The sequence below is a fragment of the Melospiza melodia genome, chromosome 1 (assembly GCF_035770615.1).
Source record: "Melospiza melodia melodia isolate bMelMel2 chromosome 1, bMelMel2.pri, whole genome shotgun sequence".
NCBI lineage: Eukaryota > Metazoa > Chordata > Aves > Passeriformes > Passerellidae > Melospiza > Melospiza melodia.
Window position 1 is genome coordinate 153,980,498 of NC_086194.1, and position 19,484 is coordinate 153,999,981.

At 40.3% G+C, this 19,484-nt stretch overlaps 1 protein-coding gene across 1 annotated transcript; it reads right to left on the reverse strand.

Annotated features, from left to right (window-relative positions):
* Positions 1-2,235: 2,235 nt before the first annotated feature.
* OTUD6B (OTU deubiquitinase 6B) lies at positions 2,236-12,666 on the reverse strand. The gene is made up of 7 exons (XM_063172672.1): positions 12,538-12,666; positions 9,960-10,114; positions 8,788-8,883; positions 7,066-7,378; positions 5,528-5,589; positions 4,832-4,938; positions 2,236-4,330 (listed from the first exon to the last, which is right to left on the reverse strand). Exons 1-7 carry the CDS (start codon positions 12,626-12,628, stop codon positions 4,246-4,248), a joined length of 909 nt encoding a protein of 302 aa, XP_063028742.1. The 5' UTR covers positions 12,629-12,666; the 3' UTR covers positions 2,236-4,245.
* Positions 12,667-19,484: the final 6,818 nt, after the last annotated feature.

Consider the following 19,484-nt stretch of genomic DNA (forward strand, 5'->3'; position numbering starts at 1 on the left):
TTTTCAATTAACACCTTGACGTATTTATTTAATCTTCAACACAGACTACATCGGTTTATTCTTAATTTTACCAAATATTTTTGTGCATGAATCATTCTTTTTATGATATAACTGTTTCTAACATACAGAGGCAATTGGATTTTAGTTGTATTCAAAAGTACATCTATCATATGCCTCTAGTGATCAATCAATAAAAGCAACCATCTGTTGCTTTTATCAGTTGCTCAAAACAAAGGAATTGGTGGATTAGCATTCTCACTGAAGCCAAGGAAAGTAGAGAAAATGCCTTCTGTGTTTCAGATCCTATTTTTAAGTCTGCTTAACTTCTTATAGATTAAGTAATAAACACAGGCATAAATAAATACATCATTCATAAATACATCCCAGGAGATCCACTGGCAGACAGAGGGAGGCAGGCTGTGTTTCAAGAGCTAAAAATAGAAAGCTGTACTTGCAACGATTCCATTGCCTATGACAGATGACAGCCCAAAGCACCCCGATGATGCAGAAGGGACACTCTGATGCCCACTCTCACCAAAGCTTTCATGCCATCTCCGGGCCATTGATCACTGGTTCCTGTGGCAGGAATGCGGCTGCAGCCCTGCAGATGGCACTAATGCAGCACAGCTCTGCAGGGCCAGAGCAGGACTGTCCTGAGCACAGCTCCGCGTGGGCACTGCCGCCACACAGGGAAAGGGACGCTGCCTGGCTGTCTGCAAGCTGCAAGGCAAGCAGGGCTGCTGGGGCAGGGACTGGGCAAAACCCACAGCCCAAACTGCCACAGGGAGGGCCCCTCCCGACCCCACCGACTCTACTGCCACCCGTGCATTTAGCTCCAGGAATTCCCACCCTTGTAATTCACGCTACACTCAAGCATAACCCAGCCGAGGGGCAGCCACCATCCCACAAGCTGCAGATGTCCCCAGTCACACTGCTGCCAGCACATCTTACTCCTTGAGTCACAGGAGCAGAGGGCATGTGTTCTGCATACACCCAACATTTCAGCACTGGTTTTTTGGTTTTTTTTTTTTTTTTTTTTTTTTCCTGGAGCCCATCACAGCCCCTGTTCAATTGCCTGATACAAAGAACAGAGCATGGAGAAGAGGCAAAAAGTGTTCCTACTGACAATTCTGCCTCAAAGCAAGTGGTTGTGGAACAAATTCCCTCTTCACTGTGTCTTACAGAATCACTAGGGTTGGAAGGGATTCCTGGAGATCATCCAGTCCAACCACCCCACCAAGGCAGGGTCACCCAGAGCAGGTCACACAGAAACCAGGTGGGTTTTGAATGTCTCCAGAGAGGGAGACTCCACAACCTCTCTGGGCAGACTCTCCCACTGCACTGCCACCCTCAAAATAAAAAAAGCTCCATTTTAGCTTTGTGCAATATTTTAATATACATAAACACAAGAAGTTATGAGAACTATACAAAAGTGCACAAGGGACATCACTGCTTCATTGCATTGTATATAGTTTCTTTCTTAAAAAAAAAAATCCTTGAACTAATTTGCTATCTAAATAATAAATTATTAGATTAATTAATTTGCTGCTTAAATAAATTATGACAGGTCTGCACTCCTTCTGGCTGCCATCCACCTCCAACCCCTTTCTGGGGCTGCCTGCAGCCCACACAACTGGACAGGAGAGCAGAGACTGGTGCAGAGTTAGTGAAGGGGACAAGGACAAGCACTAAGAGCCACATCTAACCACTGTTTTCAACAACAAATATGTTCCTCCCTTTCAGAATATTGTACACAATTTACTGCAGACCACTAGACAGCTTCCCCCCTGTTCATGTGAGTATTCCTGCTGGCAACTTAATCTTGCAAAAAAATACCCCAAAAAATACCCTTTTCCTTAAAAGAAATAGCAGTTGAAGAAACTGAATTACAGATAAAAGCAAGAAAGCTACTGAAACGCACTCGAAGTAAATAGTGTTATTCTGCAGAGAAAAATGTAATCTGACAAAAGTTAGAAGCTAAATTGTGAGAAGACCCCCGAAGTTCAACAGGATTTTCAAATACAGTTTTTCAGAAGAGCACAAGTTTAACTGCTAAATGCAAAGGATAAATTCAGTTCAAAAAAAACTTGATTTCATATGGAGTGAAGCACTGTCTGCCTGAATACAATCAGTTGTTTTAGAATTCATATTACAATAGGATCCTAAAATTTAAACAGGTAAACTTATACTAGGAAATAAGTGAACATTTGAGTATAAAATAAAACTGACCCCAACAAGATTTGCCACAAATAAACCAATTTATTACTTTTTGGCAAGTCCCATACAGCATAAGCAAGGATCTTTCACTCACTATATTAAATTATTTAACTTCATACAAACTGTAAACATCTTCAACATGACAAACTCTTGGTACAGATGTTCCCCAATTCTGGCATCTTTTCTATCTGAATTAATCAAACAAAACTGAAACCCAAATAAACCAAAAAACTGTGTATCTATAAAATGCAGCATGTATATCACATCAATTCTAAGCAAGAGAAGAGTACTTTTCATTATTTTTAGTGAAATTTTTAATGGCATTATGAATAGAAACATTTTTTCCATGCTGTTGCATCCTATTTTTTCTTTGAAATTAAAACCATCATTTTATACAATCAAGGTAGTAAACTAAATTTTACAGTAAGCCAGCTGGTTTGGTACATAAACCAGCTATATTTATTACACTATAACAGATAAATAAGAATGTAAAAACTCCTGATCTGCTTAATACTTTGTTTTCCTGGCAGGCACCAGCCTAAAGAACTGCTGTCCAAAAACTCTTGCTGTAATTATCTGGTATTTTTTTACTCCCTCTCTCTCAAAGTGCTTTAATCCAGACATAATCTGATCCATAAAGTGATCACTTATCTCCCTCTTAAGTAAGAGCAGACTTTTCTAAGTTCCAGGAATGTAAGTCTGCAGGCTAGCTTTACTGAAGAACTACAAGATACACACTGTTAGGTCATAATCCTCAAACCAGGGCAAAGGTGTTTAATCTTTTCATTAACCACTTTTCTCCAAACCAACTCAGCAGCAGTAAAATACAATACTTTTATTGACTAAAGCTTTTTAAAAATTAACAAAATCACTTGTTAAAAAACATTTGCATTAAAATTTTGGTTTCAGTATGCTCCTCATTTCGAAGTCACATTTACAGACAACAATCTACATTTCTAATGTAAAAAGTCAAGCCATATTAAAACCTTTCAAGTCTCTGTGCATCATAAGAAGCAATTAAAATACACTTAACTCTTTTCCAGATCACCTTTGTTTACTGATAAAACCCAAGGTGATTATTTCTACAGCTTGTGTGCAACCAGCTGTTTTAAGCATTATAAAACATCACACTTTAGATGACAAAGTGCTTAGATCAGCAGATCCAGAAATTGTAAGTTCAGATGAGTTTCAGTACCTCAAGTGAGGACACTGAGGAGCTCTGTAAGATTTCGGACTCACCGAAATGCACAGCTGAAAGACTATGGAGAATGAACAGTGCAGTTAACTTGCACTGACAGTGCAGTCATGTACTGTCATAAATAACAATGCACAAGAGTTGGATTCCTACTGCCAACTCAAAAAACCCCCTACACAGACCCTTGGTAAACATCTTACATGGAAGTCTTTAAAAAGATCGTGCAATTCCTTCAGCCAAGCCAAGATATTCTGCTTCTGGATTTACCTCCTCATCTTCTCTGCCCAAATAAAGAAGGGAATCAATACTACATTGTTGAAATTAGATCCTAATAGGACTACAGAAACACTGCAGATAATATTCCATAAGCAAAATACAATCAGTTCTTTCAAATGCCTGAACTCTTCCATTAGCATGAAAATCTGACAGAAATAATGGAACAGGGACCTTCAGATAACCTAAAATTTTCAGCAGAAATGCAGATCAACCAAAACGAATTTTTACCACTTGATATTTTCTCTGCAGTATTGGGAGGAAGCTCTATTGAAAAAAACCTGATCTACACAGCCACCATTTTACAGAAGATCTTCTAAACATAATTAATACCAATAAGTTCAAAATATTGTTGTGTGGTTTTGGTTTGGTTTTGTTACAAATCAGGAGCCATGTCTGATTTATAGTCAAACCTTGCAGGGTCTTGTATTTTGTATGGTTTTTTTTTTTTTTTTAATTTCTAATCCATGCCATTTACTTTCCAGTCTTACTGGGAATTTCCTGGAGCCCAACACATCACGATGCAACTGTTATCCATGTGAATGTACAACTTCTGTATGCTAGCTGCTGCTCTCTGTGGCAGTGTCTGTTAGAACTTTCACAGAATTGTAATGTTCTCCTAATCCATAGGCATGCCTCATATACCTAAAAAAAAAGTTACAGAAATAGTGTTCAGTTCAACAAAAAGTATACATCATGCCAAACAGTAACAGCACTGGAAGACAAAGGAAATAAAGCCAAGTTTTAGCAACAAAAATATATAGGATCATTACACAGAAGAGTATTAATAAAGACAAGTTTTAATTCTGGTGACTTCTAGGCACAGTTTGACAAATAACTTTTTTCCTTCTTCAGGGTTTCTCCATCTTGTATCAATGTCATTATTATTTTGTAAGTATTTACCAGGTAAAATGACCTTGCAGCATTCTCTAAATCAGTGACTGATACACATCAGACACTGTCTAATTACAATTTCTCCAAAGTAAGTGTGTCAATCACAAAAAATTTCTGATCTGCACAACCATTACTCAAGCAGTGTTTCAACATCAGATGTGTAACAGAAAACAAAAGAGCAGATGAGAATCAAAGCTGAGCCCTGTTACAGAAATAAGTGCACTAAATTTAGTGATAAAATTGCATACTTACACAAGTGTTATTGGTTTGCCTGAATACTCTTCACCAACAACAATGGGAGGAGAATCCATCTGCACTACTTCAATAGGTGTTTGTAAAATGTGTGACAAAGCCCTTAGCTTTAAGGCAAAAACAATTTAGTAATAGGATTAAAGACAATGTAGGTAGGAGACAGGAAGACTAGGCATTTCATTTTAGCAGGCAGTTCAAGCATAACATTAGAAATATTTTCAGAAATTATGCTTTATTAAAATAAGCAAAATTATTTCAACTTTTAAAACTTTAAGTGGAAACAGATTGCCTCAATCATTGTTTAGAGAATACACTGGGCTAGTTTCATTAATTTGCTAAATTTTCTCTCATAAAAAATAAGACAAACTAAAATAAATATGTATTTTTTGAAGCTCGAGTTCTCGTTTACATGACAGCAACCTAACAATACACGCCACTCATTGTGTCGGTCTTTCTAATGATATTTATACCAAATTAATTCACTAACTTGCATGTTGCCAAATACATCAGAACAGTGGTGCACCATCAGAAAGATGGTGGGAAAACAACCTATAACCACAAGAAAAAGTTCTTGATAAGCTATTTATGACTATATTTCCTTATGCCTTCAGGTATTCTTTCTAAAGAAGCCCTTTTTTAAGGTCTATTCACCCACTTCAGAATTTCACAAATAAAAATTATCAACACAATACTTACTTCCAGCTGACCTCCCCATGCAGCTGTATTTGCTATATCATCACAGTATTTCTCAAATTCCTCTGCAGGAAAAGACAACATTTAGTACTTGTCTTGGTTAAGAACAAGCAACTGTGGAAAAACACTGATTGTGCAAACTAGAGGCAGAAAAGTACAAACACATTATAAAGGAAAATACATATGTTCACTGAAGAAAAGCAGAGAAAAACAGTTGTCAAAAAATACCCCAGACTCATTCTGTTTTGAAAAGAAATTTCAGACTGAAGAGAGGGATAAAAAAGAGTAAAAAAAGAAGTACAGCTAATACTTTAATTTTTTTCTTCAGAGAACAACAGGTAACAACACACATGAAATTGCATACAGTTTCCTTCATGTTAAGTTTCAGAGGATGTTTAGAAACTTTAGAAAAGAATGTGACAGTGAGTAGCATATCTAGTTCTTAAATTAGCCAGGTGTCAGGTATGTTTTAAAAATCTTGCAACTGCATGTGGGAAAACAGCTGGCTAGGGTTTATTTAAATTCCCAGATTAGCTGCCTTGTTTTCAACCTCTGAAGTATTTATTCTTAATAGTTGCTCTGTAAATAGCTAATCTTTTCAGATCATGTTCTACAGATACCAAGTTTAAAGTTTGTAAATTACAAACCCTCAAGCTTTTGAACCTTACAGATTTTAAGAAAGAAGAATCTTCAGATTTTCTGAAGACTGCTCAGAATGACTTTTCATTAATTTCCTTTATAACAGAAAAGCACAATTCCTTGTTGCTGTGCAGAATTTATTCAGTATTCTCCTGGGACACATTTAACCTGTGACATTAATCTCTGTCAACATGGGAAAGACAGCACCCAGTGACCACATGAAATCCACAGCAATGCCTATTAAACAAATGTAGCATTAAGTTAATGAAACTTATGCAGTCATTTCTGTGGTGTTCAAGGCATAATGAATAAATCATATATTGCTCAAATAAGAGGTACATAAACTCTGTTTTGACTCAGCCTACACTGTTACTTCACACTAAAGCTCTTTATATTTTTTAATTTAGTCTATTTGTAAAAGATGGTCCCTAACTACTTTGCAGCCAAAAAAAAAAAAAAAAAAAAAAAAAGAAAATGCATCTATTCAAACTATTATAAAATAGATCTGAATGAATTTCACACCCATTTTTAACAGCTTTCCTGTGTACATTAAAATACCAATATAAAACGTGACAAGAAAATAATTCCAGCCTGCTAGACAAGCTGTTTATAATAACAAAATCACATCCCAGAATGAGTTCAGACCATCTAGTAACCAGCAAGTTCTGTTTTGTTCTGTTTTTTTTTCCAATGGGAAATAATATTTCCTAGATTAATTTAAAAATATATATTTAATTAGAGATCCAGGTGTACCAAGTTTCATAGCTTTCATAGTTTCATAATGCTGTGTTCCATGGAACACAATAAAGTAACAAAGTTACAAAAACCATAAAAGTCCCAACTAAGCTGTAACTGAGACTGAGATTTATCAGAAACAGTTATAATTGTTTTTAAAATCTTACCTCTGCTATACATATCTCCAGTATTAGGGTTTGTAAGAAAAGGCAAGAAGTCATCACAGTGACTTTGCATATACTTTGCTGTTTGGCTCCTCAGAGTTGCAACAGTCCAGGAATTTTGGTGATCCTTGAGCTGATCTTCAATAGCTCTGTACATGCAATGGCCATCTGAAGGGATTTGTTTAATCTCTAAGTGCCTTGCTGCCAATAGGCAGGCAAGTTTCTGACTTTCAAGATGTCTAGCACCAGTTAAATTTTGTATCTCAGCTTCAGCTATTCTTTCTTCTCTTTCTTTCTCCAAAGCAGCTTTTTTCTCCTTAGATTAAAAACACACAAAAATTACATCAAAGGTTAAAATTTAGAATATGCCCATATGGTTCTTGGCTTAGGGCTTGCTTCTAGCTCTTCCAATGCTTTCTCAGTACATTCCTATCTATAAAATATTTGTCTGAATCAGTACCACCTGATTCAGACTGATCTTGGAGACCTCCTAAACCCAAACTTCACCAAATGCTAAGTGACCAATATATCCCAACTGCCTCCACAGTTAATCATACCCAAAATTATATGACAAGAGAAATCTTAATTAAATCAACAGGCAAAATAACACTTTACAACACTTACATAAAGTCTATTAATCATAGTGCTTTCTTCAGGATCAACTATTTCAACACTCAAGTATGAGAACTCTTAATTAAACATCAGAAAATATTGCTCTTTCATAACTAGTGTGAGATCTACCAGTTAAGTATACAACTGCATGGAGCTCATGCCATGAAACTGAAACTCCCTCAGGACAGGTACTCTACATCATAAAAGACTGCTCCTAACCTAAGGATGGATAAGAATGCATGCAGAGAATATTAGCAGGGATGTAATAATACAAAAAAAAAAATTACTTTCCTAGAATGTTTCCTAAGTTCACACTGATGTAACATGGGAACAAGAACCAAAATAAATAAGCAAATAAACAAGGAAGCAGTACGAAGAATCATCTGTCCATTTTCATGCTTAAAATTCACCACAAATCAGGACCAGACAGGTTTAGGCAATAAGAATATGGGAAAACTAGACCAGAATTCCTGGTTTGCCTAGACATGGTACCATGAATTATAAACATCCTTTTAACATGTTCATAGCGACCATTTAACAGGGGATGAAATATGCAATACAGCAGTGTTCCCCTGGCCATGACCCAATATTCAGGCAGGTACAACAAGAATGTTAATCCATCACAACATGTGATGTTTAACCAGATCTAAGCCTAACAGAACAGGACACTAGGCAGTGTTTCTTAACAACTTGATATTTCACAGAATTTCTACAGTATTGATGTTCTTTCGTTAAATGTGCAAAGTACCACTAGTTGCATAATTTCCACACAGTATTTCAATTCAATAACTTTACTTCTTTGATAATACTTTTAGTGCAAGTCTTTTAAAAATAATTTGCTTTACATAATTTTTTTTCTTACGGCTCCCATTTCCTGACCTATTCTGATACCCAGCTCATGGCTGAAGGTAGAAAAGTACAATTATTTACAAAATCCTTACATATCTCTAGGCAGCAGTTTAACAGATTGTCAAGACATCCAGTAGGTACAGCATCAATACAGAATTACCCAGGTAATGTTCCCAGTAAAAACGTTTACCTTTGGCTATTACAGTTAAGTTTAGGGGAAGATAATCAATCAGTTATTTGCAAATATTTAACATGAAGTCATACCCGCCTCTTCTGTGCTTTTGATATTCGATGATGCTGAGTCTGCTGCTCTACTCCTTCAAGCTCTATATTTGCAACCCCATCAGCTATGGAATCTGTCTAAAAGGAAAAAAAAAGTTAAATGTTCTTATTAGTATAAACAATAACAAAGATATGCATCTTCTGAAACAATTTTAAGTTTTCTTCCAGGGTATTTTTATGAAGTTTAACCACAAAGATCCATGTATAGCATAGAAGCCATCAAAGTATTTCACATCCCAAACTACTGTCTTGCATTTTGTTACTTTTCTGCAGTCCCAACAGAGTTATGTGCATCTCAAATTTAAGCTGTAAGTTCTCTAACACACTGGTGAACACTGCTTACTGGCTGAAAGGAAAAGCTTTCCTCACCACACCAGCCTATGAGGTATCCAAACAGCCATTAGCAAGTTCTGTGAAAATTAAAGCAGAAGGGTCCATCCTCTCTATCAAAGCATAACCAGGAGTTGAAAAAGAGAGTTGAAACTTCTCAAAAAAATGACAAACCTAACTCAGTGAATGTATGAGCTATACAAAAAGATCAGTCACACTGCTGATAAAATTGAAAGACAAAACACACTGGATGAGTCCAACACCTGCTGAAGGTTCCAATATTTGAGTAGTCCACATAAGATAACCAGAGAGGCAATACAACAGTACCTTAAAAACATAATTCTCTAACATAACTGACTTACCCATGTAGCCTTAAAAGCAACACAAAATACTACTTGTGGTGGTGCACCTTTCCCCTTACTCTACGTTTAATTTCTGTTACAGCTTGGCATTTGTATAATGATTTTCCTTGTATGCCTCATCCATGGATTCAGTACCAGAGTAAATCTTGCCACCAAACTCTGTCATGCTTTTGCAAATTTATATTAAACCTGTTTGGAAATACCTTTTACAGGGATTCTTTAAGCAACCAAGCCACTCTCTCAAAAGAGCTCAACAACAAAAACCCCTCACTGTTACATGCCCCTTCTAGCACTGCCCATTTACTGTAACAGCTAAAGCTTTCCTAAGTTGCAAAGAGTTACTAATAGTGTGAAGAATAGGATAACTGCTTTGAAGTACTATTTCATTAGAATTTTTAAAAGTTAAAAAAGCCCTAACACAAATTGTACCTGTACAACTTCAGGTGAAGTTAGAGCACCTACCTTATTCTGTTCAGGTGAAGCTTCCTTCAGCTGCTTCAATTCCTCCTTGTGCTTCTGTTCAAGTTCTGCCTCTAGTTTGGCAACTTCATCTGCCAGCTGTTTTCGTCTCTTCTTATCATTCTTAGGAACAGCATTTTTCATGCCTTGAATTTTTGCTGTTAGAGAAGCAGTGTAATAAAACATTATTTCTTAATATATACTCTATGATCATTGCAGAAAATGACTGCAATTCATACAGAAAAACTAATTTACAAGCATCAATAAATTAGTACAATAGTTTAGCTGTGAGAATGCTGGTTCTAATCTTCACATTTTCCAAATGGCTATATTTTTTCTTAAAAGATATAAACTGCCTTTTCTTTTCTTTCTTTCTCAGAAGAAGAGAAAAACTCATGCCAGGTTATTAATAAAAATACATATGAACTTCACCAATGCAGCAGACTTTGGCCGGCTGCCTTGAGAAAGATTATGTGGGCATCAAAATATCAAATCATACAGGAAAATGCGTAATTTTTTAATTACTCAGCAGACTAAAATTAAAAACTGAGTTTACCCATCCTTAAGACAAAGTTTCTAAAAGCAAAATGGATATTGAAAAAAAAATTAACTTGATTCAAGCCCCTAAGTATTTCTAGGCTGTAAGTCAATGCTTCATTTATAAAATCACAGAATACTTTGGTTAGAAATGGTGTTGAATGGATACCTAGTTCTACCTCCTTCTCAACGTGGGGCTGAATTCAAAGCTGCATCAGGTTATGCCAATTCAGATGCACCTGAAATTAATTCAGGTGACTGTGCAGTCTCCAGGGATGAGCATTCTGCAACCCTTCCGGGAAACTTTTTCCCAAAATTTAATGATTCTTGCTATGAAAATATTTTCCCTTATTTTTCCCATGAAGATTTTTCTTGTTGCCCTTCAGCCCGAGTCTCTAGTCCATCCTCTATACTTTGATGAGTCTGGCTCCATCCATTACACAGTAGAAACTAGAACCACATTCCCCCATCGTTTTCTCTTCTCATGTGTTCCTAAATGAACAGTCCCCCTACCTCTGTCACTTCTGTATTCACTGTTTGAGAGTTACATCGGCAATTATTTAACACCCTGCTTGCTATTCATCACCTGTACGTTTTCTTGTCCTTCATCCTTGACTGACCCAATTGAGCTGAAGATGATGGCAATGATAATGAAACTTTTCAAAGTGAGGCAGGAAGAGGCTTATACTGAAAGATTTATGTTAAGCATTCAGCCCCACAGATGAATAAGCTGAGTATGACAGAAAAGCAGCTTTGTTCATTAAAATTAACATAATAGAAGAGAAAGGAATCCAGAACATAAAAGGCACACAGGAATACACAGGAGAGAGTATGGGTGGTGAAAAGGGAGGAGGGGATTGTGGAGACAAGTACCATCAACCAGAGAAGGTGTTGGATTTTCAGAGGTTGAGATACACCTTGTGTTAGTTCTCACAAACAGCTTTGGTCTCTGGTAAACACTTATCAATGCACATACCAGGAAGGTATTTTACTAGCAGGCAAACGTACCTACCTGTAAGTCATCTGCCTCTCCCAACTGGGAAAAAAGAGACTGTGCCTTGCAGATACCCCTCCCACCATTTGGTAGCGGAGAACTGCCATTATCACCTTCTCTAGGTGTAAAATCCCTCTGCTCCTCAGCCACTCCCAGTGAAGGTGCCAAGCGCCCCAGCCACCTCTGACAATGCCTGATTCCTACGCCTCTTCAATTTCAATCAAACCTGAGGGAGGAACAGGCCTCTCAAAACAATAAGTTCCTAGAGATGTAGTGACAGTATGCAACCTGAGTCCTTTCCTCTTTAACCCTCTGATAAGAGGTGGCAGATGGGCCTATTTCATTACATACCAAAAAACCAAACACGGAAAAGGCCGTATCAATATACTAGCAACGAGAAAGGCTTAACAAAAATGATATAACAACTATGAAACTCAACAGAATCCATCTATCAGACCTCCTTAATTATACGAATATATTGTAATAGGGTAGGTCAAATGACGCAAAGTGTTACAAGTTTATATTGAAGGACCGTAAGACCATTCATGATGGATGGACAGGACCTGAAAATTCAGTTCAGGTCAACTGCACTTGGAATGAAGACACATATCAGGCTGGGCAGGAAGAGCCTCTGTGCAGGCTATTCAATCTAAAATGCCTTAAACGACCACACCTTTTTCAACTTGAAATCAAAGTACCAAACCGCGAACATCACGCCAATGGCCCAGCATCAAGTCACGGCTCCCGAGGCCAGGGCAAGGCGAGCTCCGCAGGCCGCCCGGCAGCGCAGCCCGGCTGCCGCACCGCTGCCGCACGCACCATTTGCTCCCGCCGTCCTCGTCCCCCTGCGAGGGCACTGCCAGGGCTGCTCCCTCCTTCTCCACAGCCGCCGCCGTCCCTCCGCCCCTCCGAGCTACCCGCGCTGCCGAGCAGGGCTTCCCGCGAGGGAAGGCGGAGCGGGGACGCCGAGCCCAGCCGGCCCCGCGTGTTCCCGCCGCCGCTCCCCAGCCTGCTCCCTGCCCGCCCTGCGCCATGCATAGCGCTCCTCACCCTGGAGCTCCCGCTTCTCCTTGCGCTGACGCTTCAGCAGCTGCTGCAGCGGCCCCTCGGGCCCCGGCTCCTCGTCCTCCGAGCCCTCCATCCTCCATGGGCGCCCGCAGCCGGCGGGCGCGGCTGACCCCCGACCCCGGCGGGAGGCGGGAGCTCGCCGCGCTTCCGCCAGCGCCGCCCCGCCCGGCGCCGCCTCCGCCGCGGCGTGAGGGGCTGGAGTTGCCCGCCCTCCGCGCCGGGGCTCGGGGCGCTAGGGGTGCCAGGTTCGGTGTCCTAGGTTCGGCTCCTGGAAGGGAAAGGTGGCCCTTGGTTTGCTCAGGGACTGTGAGCGTTTCTGTCCGCTGATCTCTGCGGCATACTCGCTGCTGCCGTGATGTCCCCGTAAAGGACTCCCGTGCGCTAGGAAAAAGCCATAGGTTTAGTTCAACCTAGAGGTAGATCCTGTTTTACAGGGAGGTGCGAGGGGAATCAGTTAGGGGTTGTACGTAGTTTATCACATTAAGGAAAAACAAATTATTTAACCTGTTCGTTTCTGTGCAAAGTACACAGTGTGCTGCGTGTGCTAGTTTTTCTCATGAAGCTCAAAAACTAGAAAGGCTCACGATTTTCAAGTTGCGGTGCTTGTGTGTCCTCATCATTGTGAATTACTCCTCAGAAAGTGAAACATTTTTGTTACAGTAAAAAGCCAGACTTCGTGTTTGGGGTCAAATCAGTGCCTCAAATTGAGAACTACATATTGTTGTGTAGTGAGATGCTTTTCTGTCCGGTGCAGGCACCAACACTGGAGCATTCGGTTAATATTGACAAAACATAGCCTATAAAAGTTAATATTTTAATGGTGCTTAAAATTACTCAAACTGATCCAAAACTGGTAATGGAACTGCATCTGTCCTTGACTCTTAATGTCACTGTTGTTACATTACTCCTTTTACATTTTTATGAACAGAATGTCTACAAGAATACCTCCCTAGAGATATTTTAAAAACAGTAAATATGTTTCTTAGAGATATGATTTGGTGCTGGACTTGGCAGGGCTGTGTTAAGAGTTAGACATTGTACACATCTTTCCCAAGCAAGACAGTCCTGAGATTCTATGAAGTACAGTGTCAAGTGTAAAGAAAGGACACAAGTCTAAAACAGAATCATAACATGATATATCAATCTCTCTTGCTATATAGAACCGCTTATTTTTTAGATCCCTTTTAGAATTAGGTTGAAATGTAAAGGATTTTCAGATTCATATGTCCATATCTGAAAGTATAATATCCTTTTATTTCCACCTGCTATTCACATCTTGATAGAATAAAAGATGTCACAGATCTGCTAGGAAAAGGGAAGGGGGGAAGTTGGCTTTTAGCTAGGAAAACAGTGTAGCACTGGAAAGTACTAGGGCAGCCTTGTAAATATTCTGCTAATCCAAAATAGGGACAAATCCTGTTGGATTTGGTTTAACTAACATAAATGTGCTCTGAATCAGTTTGTATATGGCCTATATGTGTCTACATATGTATCTATATATACATTTAGTACATATTCTTGAATATACTGTATATTTAAAAATAGGATACTGGTTTATACTGTTTGAAAAACCCCCCTTGCAGATAATCTCGCTGTGGCTTGGCTGGGGATCCAGACAACGAGCTGTGAATGGGCAAGGGCGCTTTGGGGAGCGGCAGCACCGCAAGGCTCCGAGGGACCTGATGAACAGTGAGGAGAGCCCAGACCGAAACTCACCGCTGGACCAAGAGCTGTGAGAAATGCGGGTGCACAGACTGGAATAAAACTCCAGTGATCTTTTTTGGGAGGGTCCTTCCCCAGAGGCCCCCAGGTGCTCCTCGGTTAAATCACTCTCAGGTTAACAGCGCGTCTGGCATTGCTGTTATTCCAAGGGCAGGCAGTGACACTGTGCCAGGAGCATTGGCCGGCTGTAACCTGTAGTAGTAGTTCGGCAGAACAATGGCCATCGCAAGGCACTTTTTGATCTACACAAATTAACTTTCCTGCGGCAGTGTCTGGAAAATGGATTCCCAGATCACATGGATTATTGTTGTGTTTGGAGCAGCAGTGCACGGATGAGAAGGCAGCAGAGGGAAGCCGAACCGGCGGTGACGCTGGCGGAGCCTCAAAGCAGGAACCCTGGCGCTCTGCCTGCATCGGCACCGCCCTGCTGATCCCGGGGTTCAGCTCCAAAGCAGGAATGCCGGCGCTCTTTCTGCCTCGGCACCGTCCTGTCCCTTAAATACTCCTTCAACACCATCTCACTTTTCTCCTGTGGGGCTACTCCGTGTTTATCAAACACCCGTGGAGTCCGAGCGATTTGGTTTTATAGGGAAGTGAGATGCCAAGGCTGAGGGAGGGTAGCAAGAAATGTGCTCAGCTGTAATATATGTACTGGACATGACCCAAGCTGGGAGGGCATGCAGGTGCTTTTGAAAGAACTGTTCTGGCCTGGTGAAAGGGAAAAAGTAATTAATAGCAAAGCAGAACTGGCACTGCAAAAAGATGGAAACAGGAGCCCCTGGCCAGTGAATGACCCAAACTGGAATGAAAATACCACAGAGGACAGGCCTGCATATCAGACAAGAGTTCAAAACCTGGTTGAAGCAATATGATCCTGGGGAATGAAAGGTTAACTGGACCAAAATAATGGTATGCAGACAGAGAATGGACAACAATCCTAGAGATTTTTGGGGCTGCCTCCAACAGGTTTTGCTAGAATATGGGGCAATGGCTTCACAAAACTTTAATGGTACACTTGCAATTAGTGTCTTTGTAGGTCAGGCAGCACCAGACAGCCAAAAGTAATTTAAGGAGCATATGCCAGGGTGGCAGGGAGTAACACTACAGAAAATTCACGTGTTGCAGTATTCATGTGTGATGGGAGAAAGAAAAAACAGAGGGCAAAGCAAGTAGAGGAGAAAAGGGAAATTGGAGAAAGTGGAAAATCTGATGGCTGTTGCCATGACAGGAAATCTCCAGGGGAGAAAATGGAAGAGAGGAAGACCAAATACAATTAGTGGACCTAAACCAGAAAGCAGAAAGAGACAGAAAAGGAATGTGGAAATGGAGCGTTACTATTGTAGCAATTTGGAACATAGGCAAAGAGAATGGCCTTTCTAACCAAGTGGGGGAGTAATTATGCAAGGATAGATTGTCACAATGACTAGAGGCTAGCAATTCTACTGAATTTGAGGGAGCCATACAATTAGAAATATAAAATTTGTGGAGAACACCCAGAACAACAGGGACATATAGTAATAGTATGTGGGGATTGGGTGTCATTGTTAAATTTCTTATAGATACAGGAGCCACATTATCCCTCTTAAACTTTGCCCCAAGAGGGTCAGACAAAGTTTAACAGACAAAGTATGCATACATGGAGCCACTGGGCAGGGAAAAATTTAAGCAATGTATTAGCAATGATAGGACATAAGGTTGTATTAGTAGAAGATTCCTCAGTGTTCTTGCTGACCTTCTACAGGCCTTAGATGCAGAATTGCATGTGTCACCAGAGGGAATGGATTCAATAATGGCACTGGGTGTGATTACTGAGAGCTTCAAAATGAGCAGAAGGTACTAGAAATATTGAAAGCTGTATTATCAGGGTTTTGGAGTAAGATCCCTACAGGTGGGGAACCAGCCATGTGCATTAAAACTAAGGCAGACATGCCACCCTCTGTGAGGCAGTATCCTATTCCTCTGGAAGCTGGAAAAAGTATCCAAAACCAGACAGACCAATACATGGACAAAGGAATTTTAAAGCATGTGTGTCTGCATATAACATTCCTATATTGCCTGTAAACCAGAATAGGTTAGATGGAGACCCCGAGTACTTGTGCAGGATTTGTGGGTGATTAACCAACATGCAGTGACCCCTCACCCAGTGATGCCAGGCCCCTTGACTATGCTTTTGCAAAAATACCAGTTTAAAATGGCTATTTTATTGTAAATAATTTAACAGCTGTTTTTTTCAGCATCCCAATAGATGAAGGAAGTCAACCTTTGTTTGCCTTCAAACTGTACTGTTAACACAGTATATTTTGTAGATGCAAAAAGAGCATGTAAGAGCAGAAAAGAAAATTGTGTTGCTCAATTGTATCAGCACATGCCATCTGAAGTACAGGTATATAATATATAGCCTGGAGATGAAGTTTTAATTAAGGTATTCTTTAGAAAATCCAAGTTAGCACCAAAATGAGAAGGCCATATACTTTCCTACTATGTCCTTATTTTGCTGTTTCAAGTTTTGCTGTTTAAGTTTTAGGTAAGGAAAACGGGATACACGATTCTCACATCAAATGTAGAGTAAGTGATCAATCAGTTGATAAGTAAAAGATTTCTCAGAATCCTTGGTGATTTTGTATTTGTAATCATTTGAGTATTTATGCACAAGAATTTATGAATTTGTATTCTGCCCTATGGTAATCTTGGTAGCCTTAATTTTGTTGTGTTTGTTACTCTCAATAATCCTGTATGCAAAGGCAGTGATTAAATGCCTCGAGAGTTTTTTCTTTTTCCTTTCAGTACATGAGCAGGAGGACTGTTGAGCAATACACCCAGTTCAGATTGCTTGGTGTGTGATGAGCTCAGTGTGCCCTGCATGGCTGGAACCACAAGCAAGGAGCCATGAAGGAGCACTGACCTTCTGCCTGCAAAGGGCACAGGGACCTGCCACACCAGCCAGGCAGGGATGGTCAGTCACACAGACACTCTACAGGACCCAGTGAACAACAGGAAAACCCCAGACACAAACCACCTTTGGATCAAGAGGTGCTTGAAGCACAGACTGTGAGGGTATAAAAACCCAGTCATCTTTTCATTGGGGTTTCTTCCCCAGAGGCAACTTCCCCTAAGTTGCTGCATCACAATTAAATTACTTAAAAGGTACAGGACATCTGGGCCTCTGCTATGGGAAACCTGGGGACAAGCTGATGTGGGGAGCTTAGGTCTGAGTGTGGGAGTCATGTTACATCACTGGATTTACTTGCTGCAAAGGGGCTCCTGTCCCAGCATTAAAATTTGGAGTAGTGCAAGTGGGACTCCCAGATTGCCATCACAATGGTCAGATGGGAAAGTTTCTTTAACATATATCCTTCTACATTTCCAGTTTTTTTTTTTTTCCAGAATGTTAGAAATTACAGCAAAGTTAAAAAAAAAATCCTAATTTTACCATACAAGACACTATAATTAGATGTTCAGACATATGACACACTCTGTCTGCCATTCAAGCAGGCTGAGCTCTCCTGTGTTTTAGGAGACTACAGCCTTTAATCTTTCAGAAAAAAAAAGGTAGCTGAGGTTCCTTCCCTCCAGCAGAACTATCCCCAGTCTAAGGGTAGTCACTACAGGGATCCAGTGAAGTCTCTGCAGTGACCACTGGTTTTAGCCCAGGCTTCTGTTATGTCTTTAGGAGTAACACAAAAGAATATAGAATAAATACCAACAACCAAATAAATATCTCAAGTCACCAAATGGACAGTGCTGAGTTGATTAAAGCTAGTCTCATTTGAACAACACTTAATATAACTGAACTCAAATTGACACAGGAGTGGAGATTGTAGTGCACACTAAGTATGAGGCAGTACATGTGTGAGAACAGCAGTACCACGAATGCTGGGCAGGTCAGGCTGCACAGCCAGCTAATGATGAGTTCTGCTGCCATGAAACCTGGAATAAATGAAAGCTATTAAGAAGAGCACTTCCATCGCTAGCAGCAGGCCACAGGCTCAATGCCCCAGTCCTGGCCTGCAGTGCTTGTTATCAGCCTGTGGTGAGAGCCTGTCCTGGGAACTGGAGCTTTGTGCCAAGATGGCTGTTATGAACTGCAGTTTCATGTGGGATAACAGCAAAGGCCTTGGAAATACTGCAAACAGAGGAGCCAGCATTATAAACTAACTGATACCAAATTACTGCTTGAAGAAAACCACATCACAAGTCAGTAATGCTTTGAGCCCATCAAAGGAAGCAGCAGCTGAGCTAGAGAGGATCTGCCAAGCAGCAGGAGGAGGCATTTGCTGAGGCCTGAGAAAATGACACTCTCCGGTATCGCCAAGTGTGAGTATGGCCCGTGGGGTGGACACCAAAGGCAGCTGGTTGATCAGAAATCCTCTTATAAAAGGAAAATACATCTGAATTTGGGGAAACTGCCATCACAGGGACCTGCAGTCAAGATGTCTCTGTGAGACTGTCAGGGCAGCCTGTATGCTGCCTTCTCTCTATGCCTGTCCCTGCCCCTGCTCCAGGGGCCTTCCCTGTTCCTGCCTGCTCCTTGCCTGCTTGCACCAGGGTTCCTCATTCCTCAGGGTCTCTTGATCTGCCACCTCATCAGCACTTTCCCCTCCACATATTCTGGCTTTCCTCTCTGATAGTCTTACAGCACCTAGCTTGAGCCTTCCTGCATATAAACTCAGCTTATCTAGCTCCTGAGTAAAAAGGGTGGCTTAACAGATAAAGTCATAATGAAACATAATGGTTAGAAGTTGAAAGGAGGGGAAAAAAAAGACAACTGAAGTCTGAGGTAACAACTGTGAAGCACTTTATCTAGGATCCAATAGGTTTGCTGTCACACAGGTCTTTAAATCAAGACTGGAATAGTTCCTATGGATATGTGTTAGCTCAGATCTAAGTCACAGTCTTCATGCAAGCAGTATTTACTGACTTTCTGAATTCAAAGCAGTCTGAGTGGATTGCCATAATGGCCCTTTTTGGTATTAAAATTTATGACTTCATTAATCCATTCTGTAGGAATTTGAACCTCCCATTGAAATCAATGATAGCTTAAGAGGCTCTGTACTAAGCACAGTCTGTCTTATACACTGACAAAATTGAAACTTTCAGAATTAAGGGGTGCTTTTGCAATGCCACTGAATATTGTCAAGTTAGTCACTGAAGTCAGTAACTCCATACCTGTGATATCAGCTGATTTGGACAGTGAATTAACCAGCTGC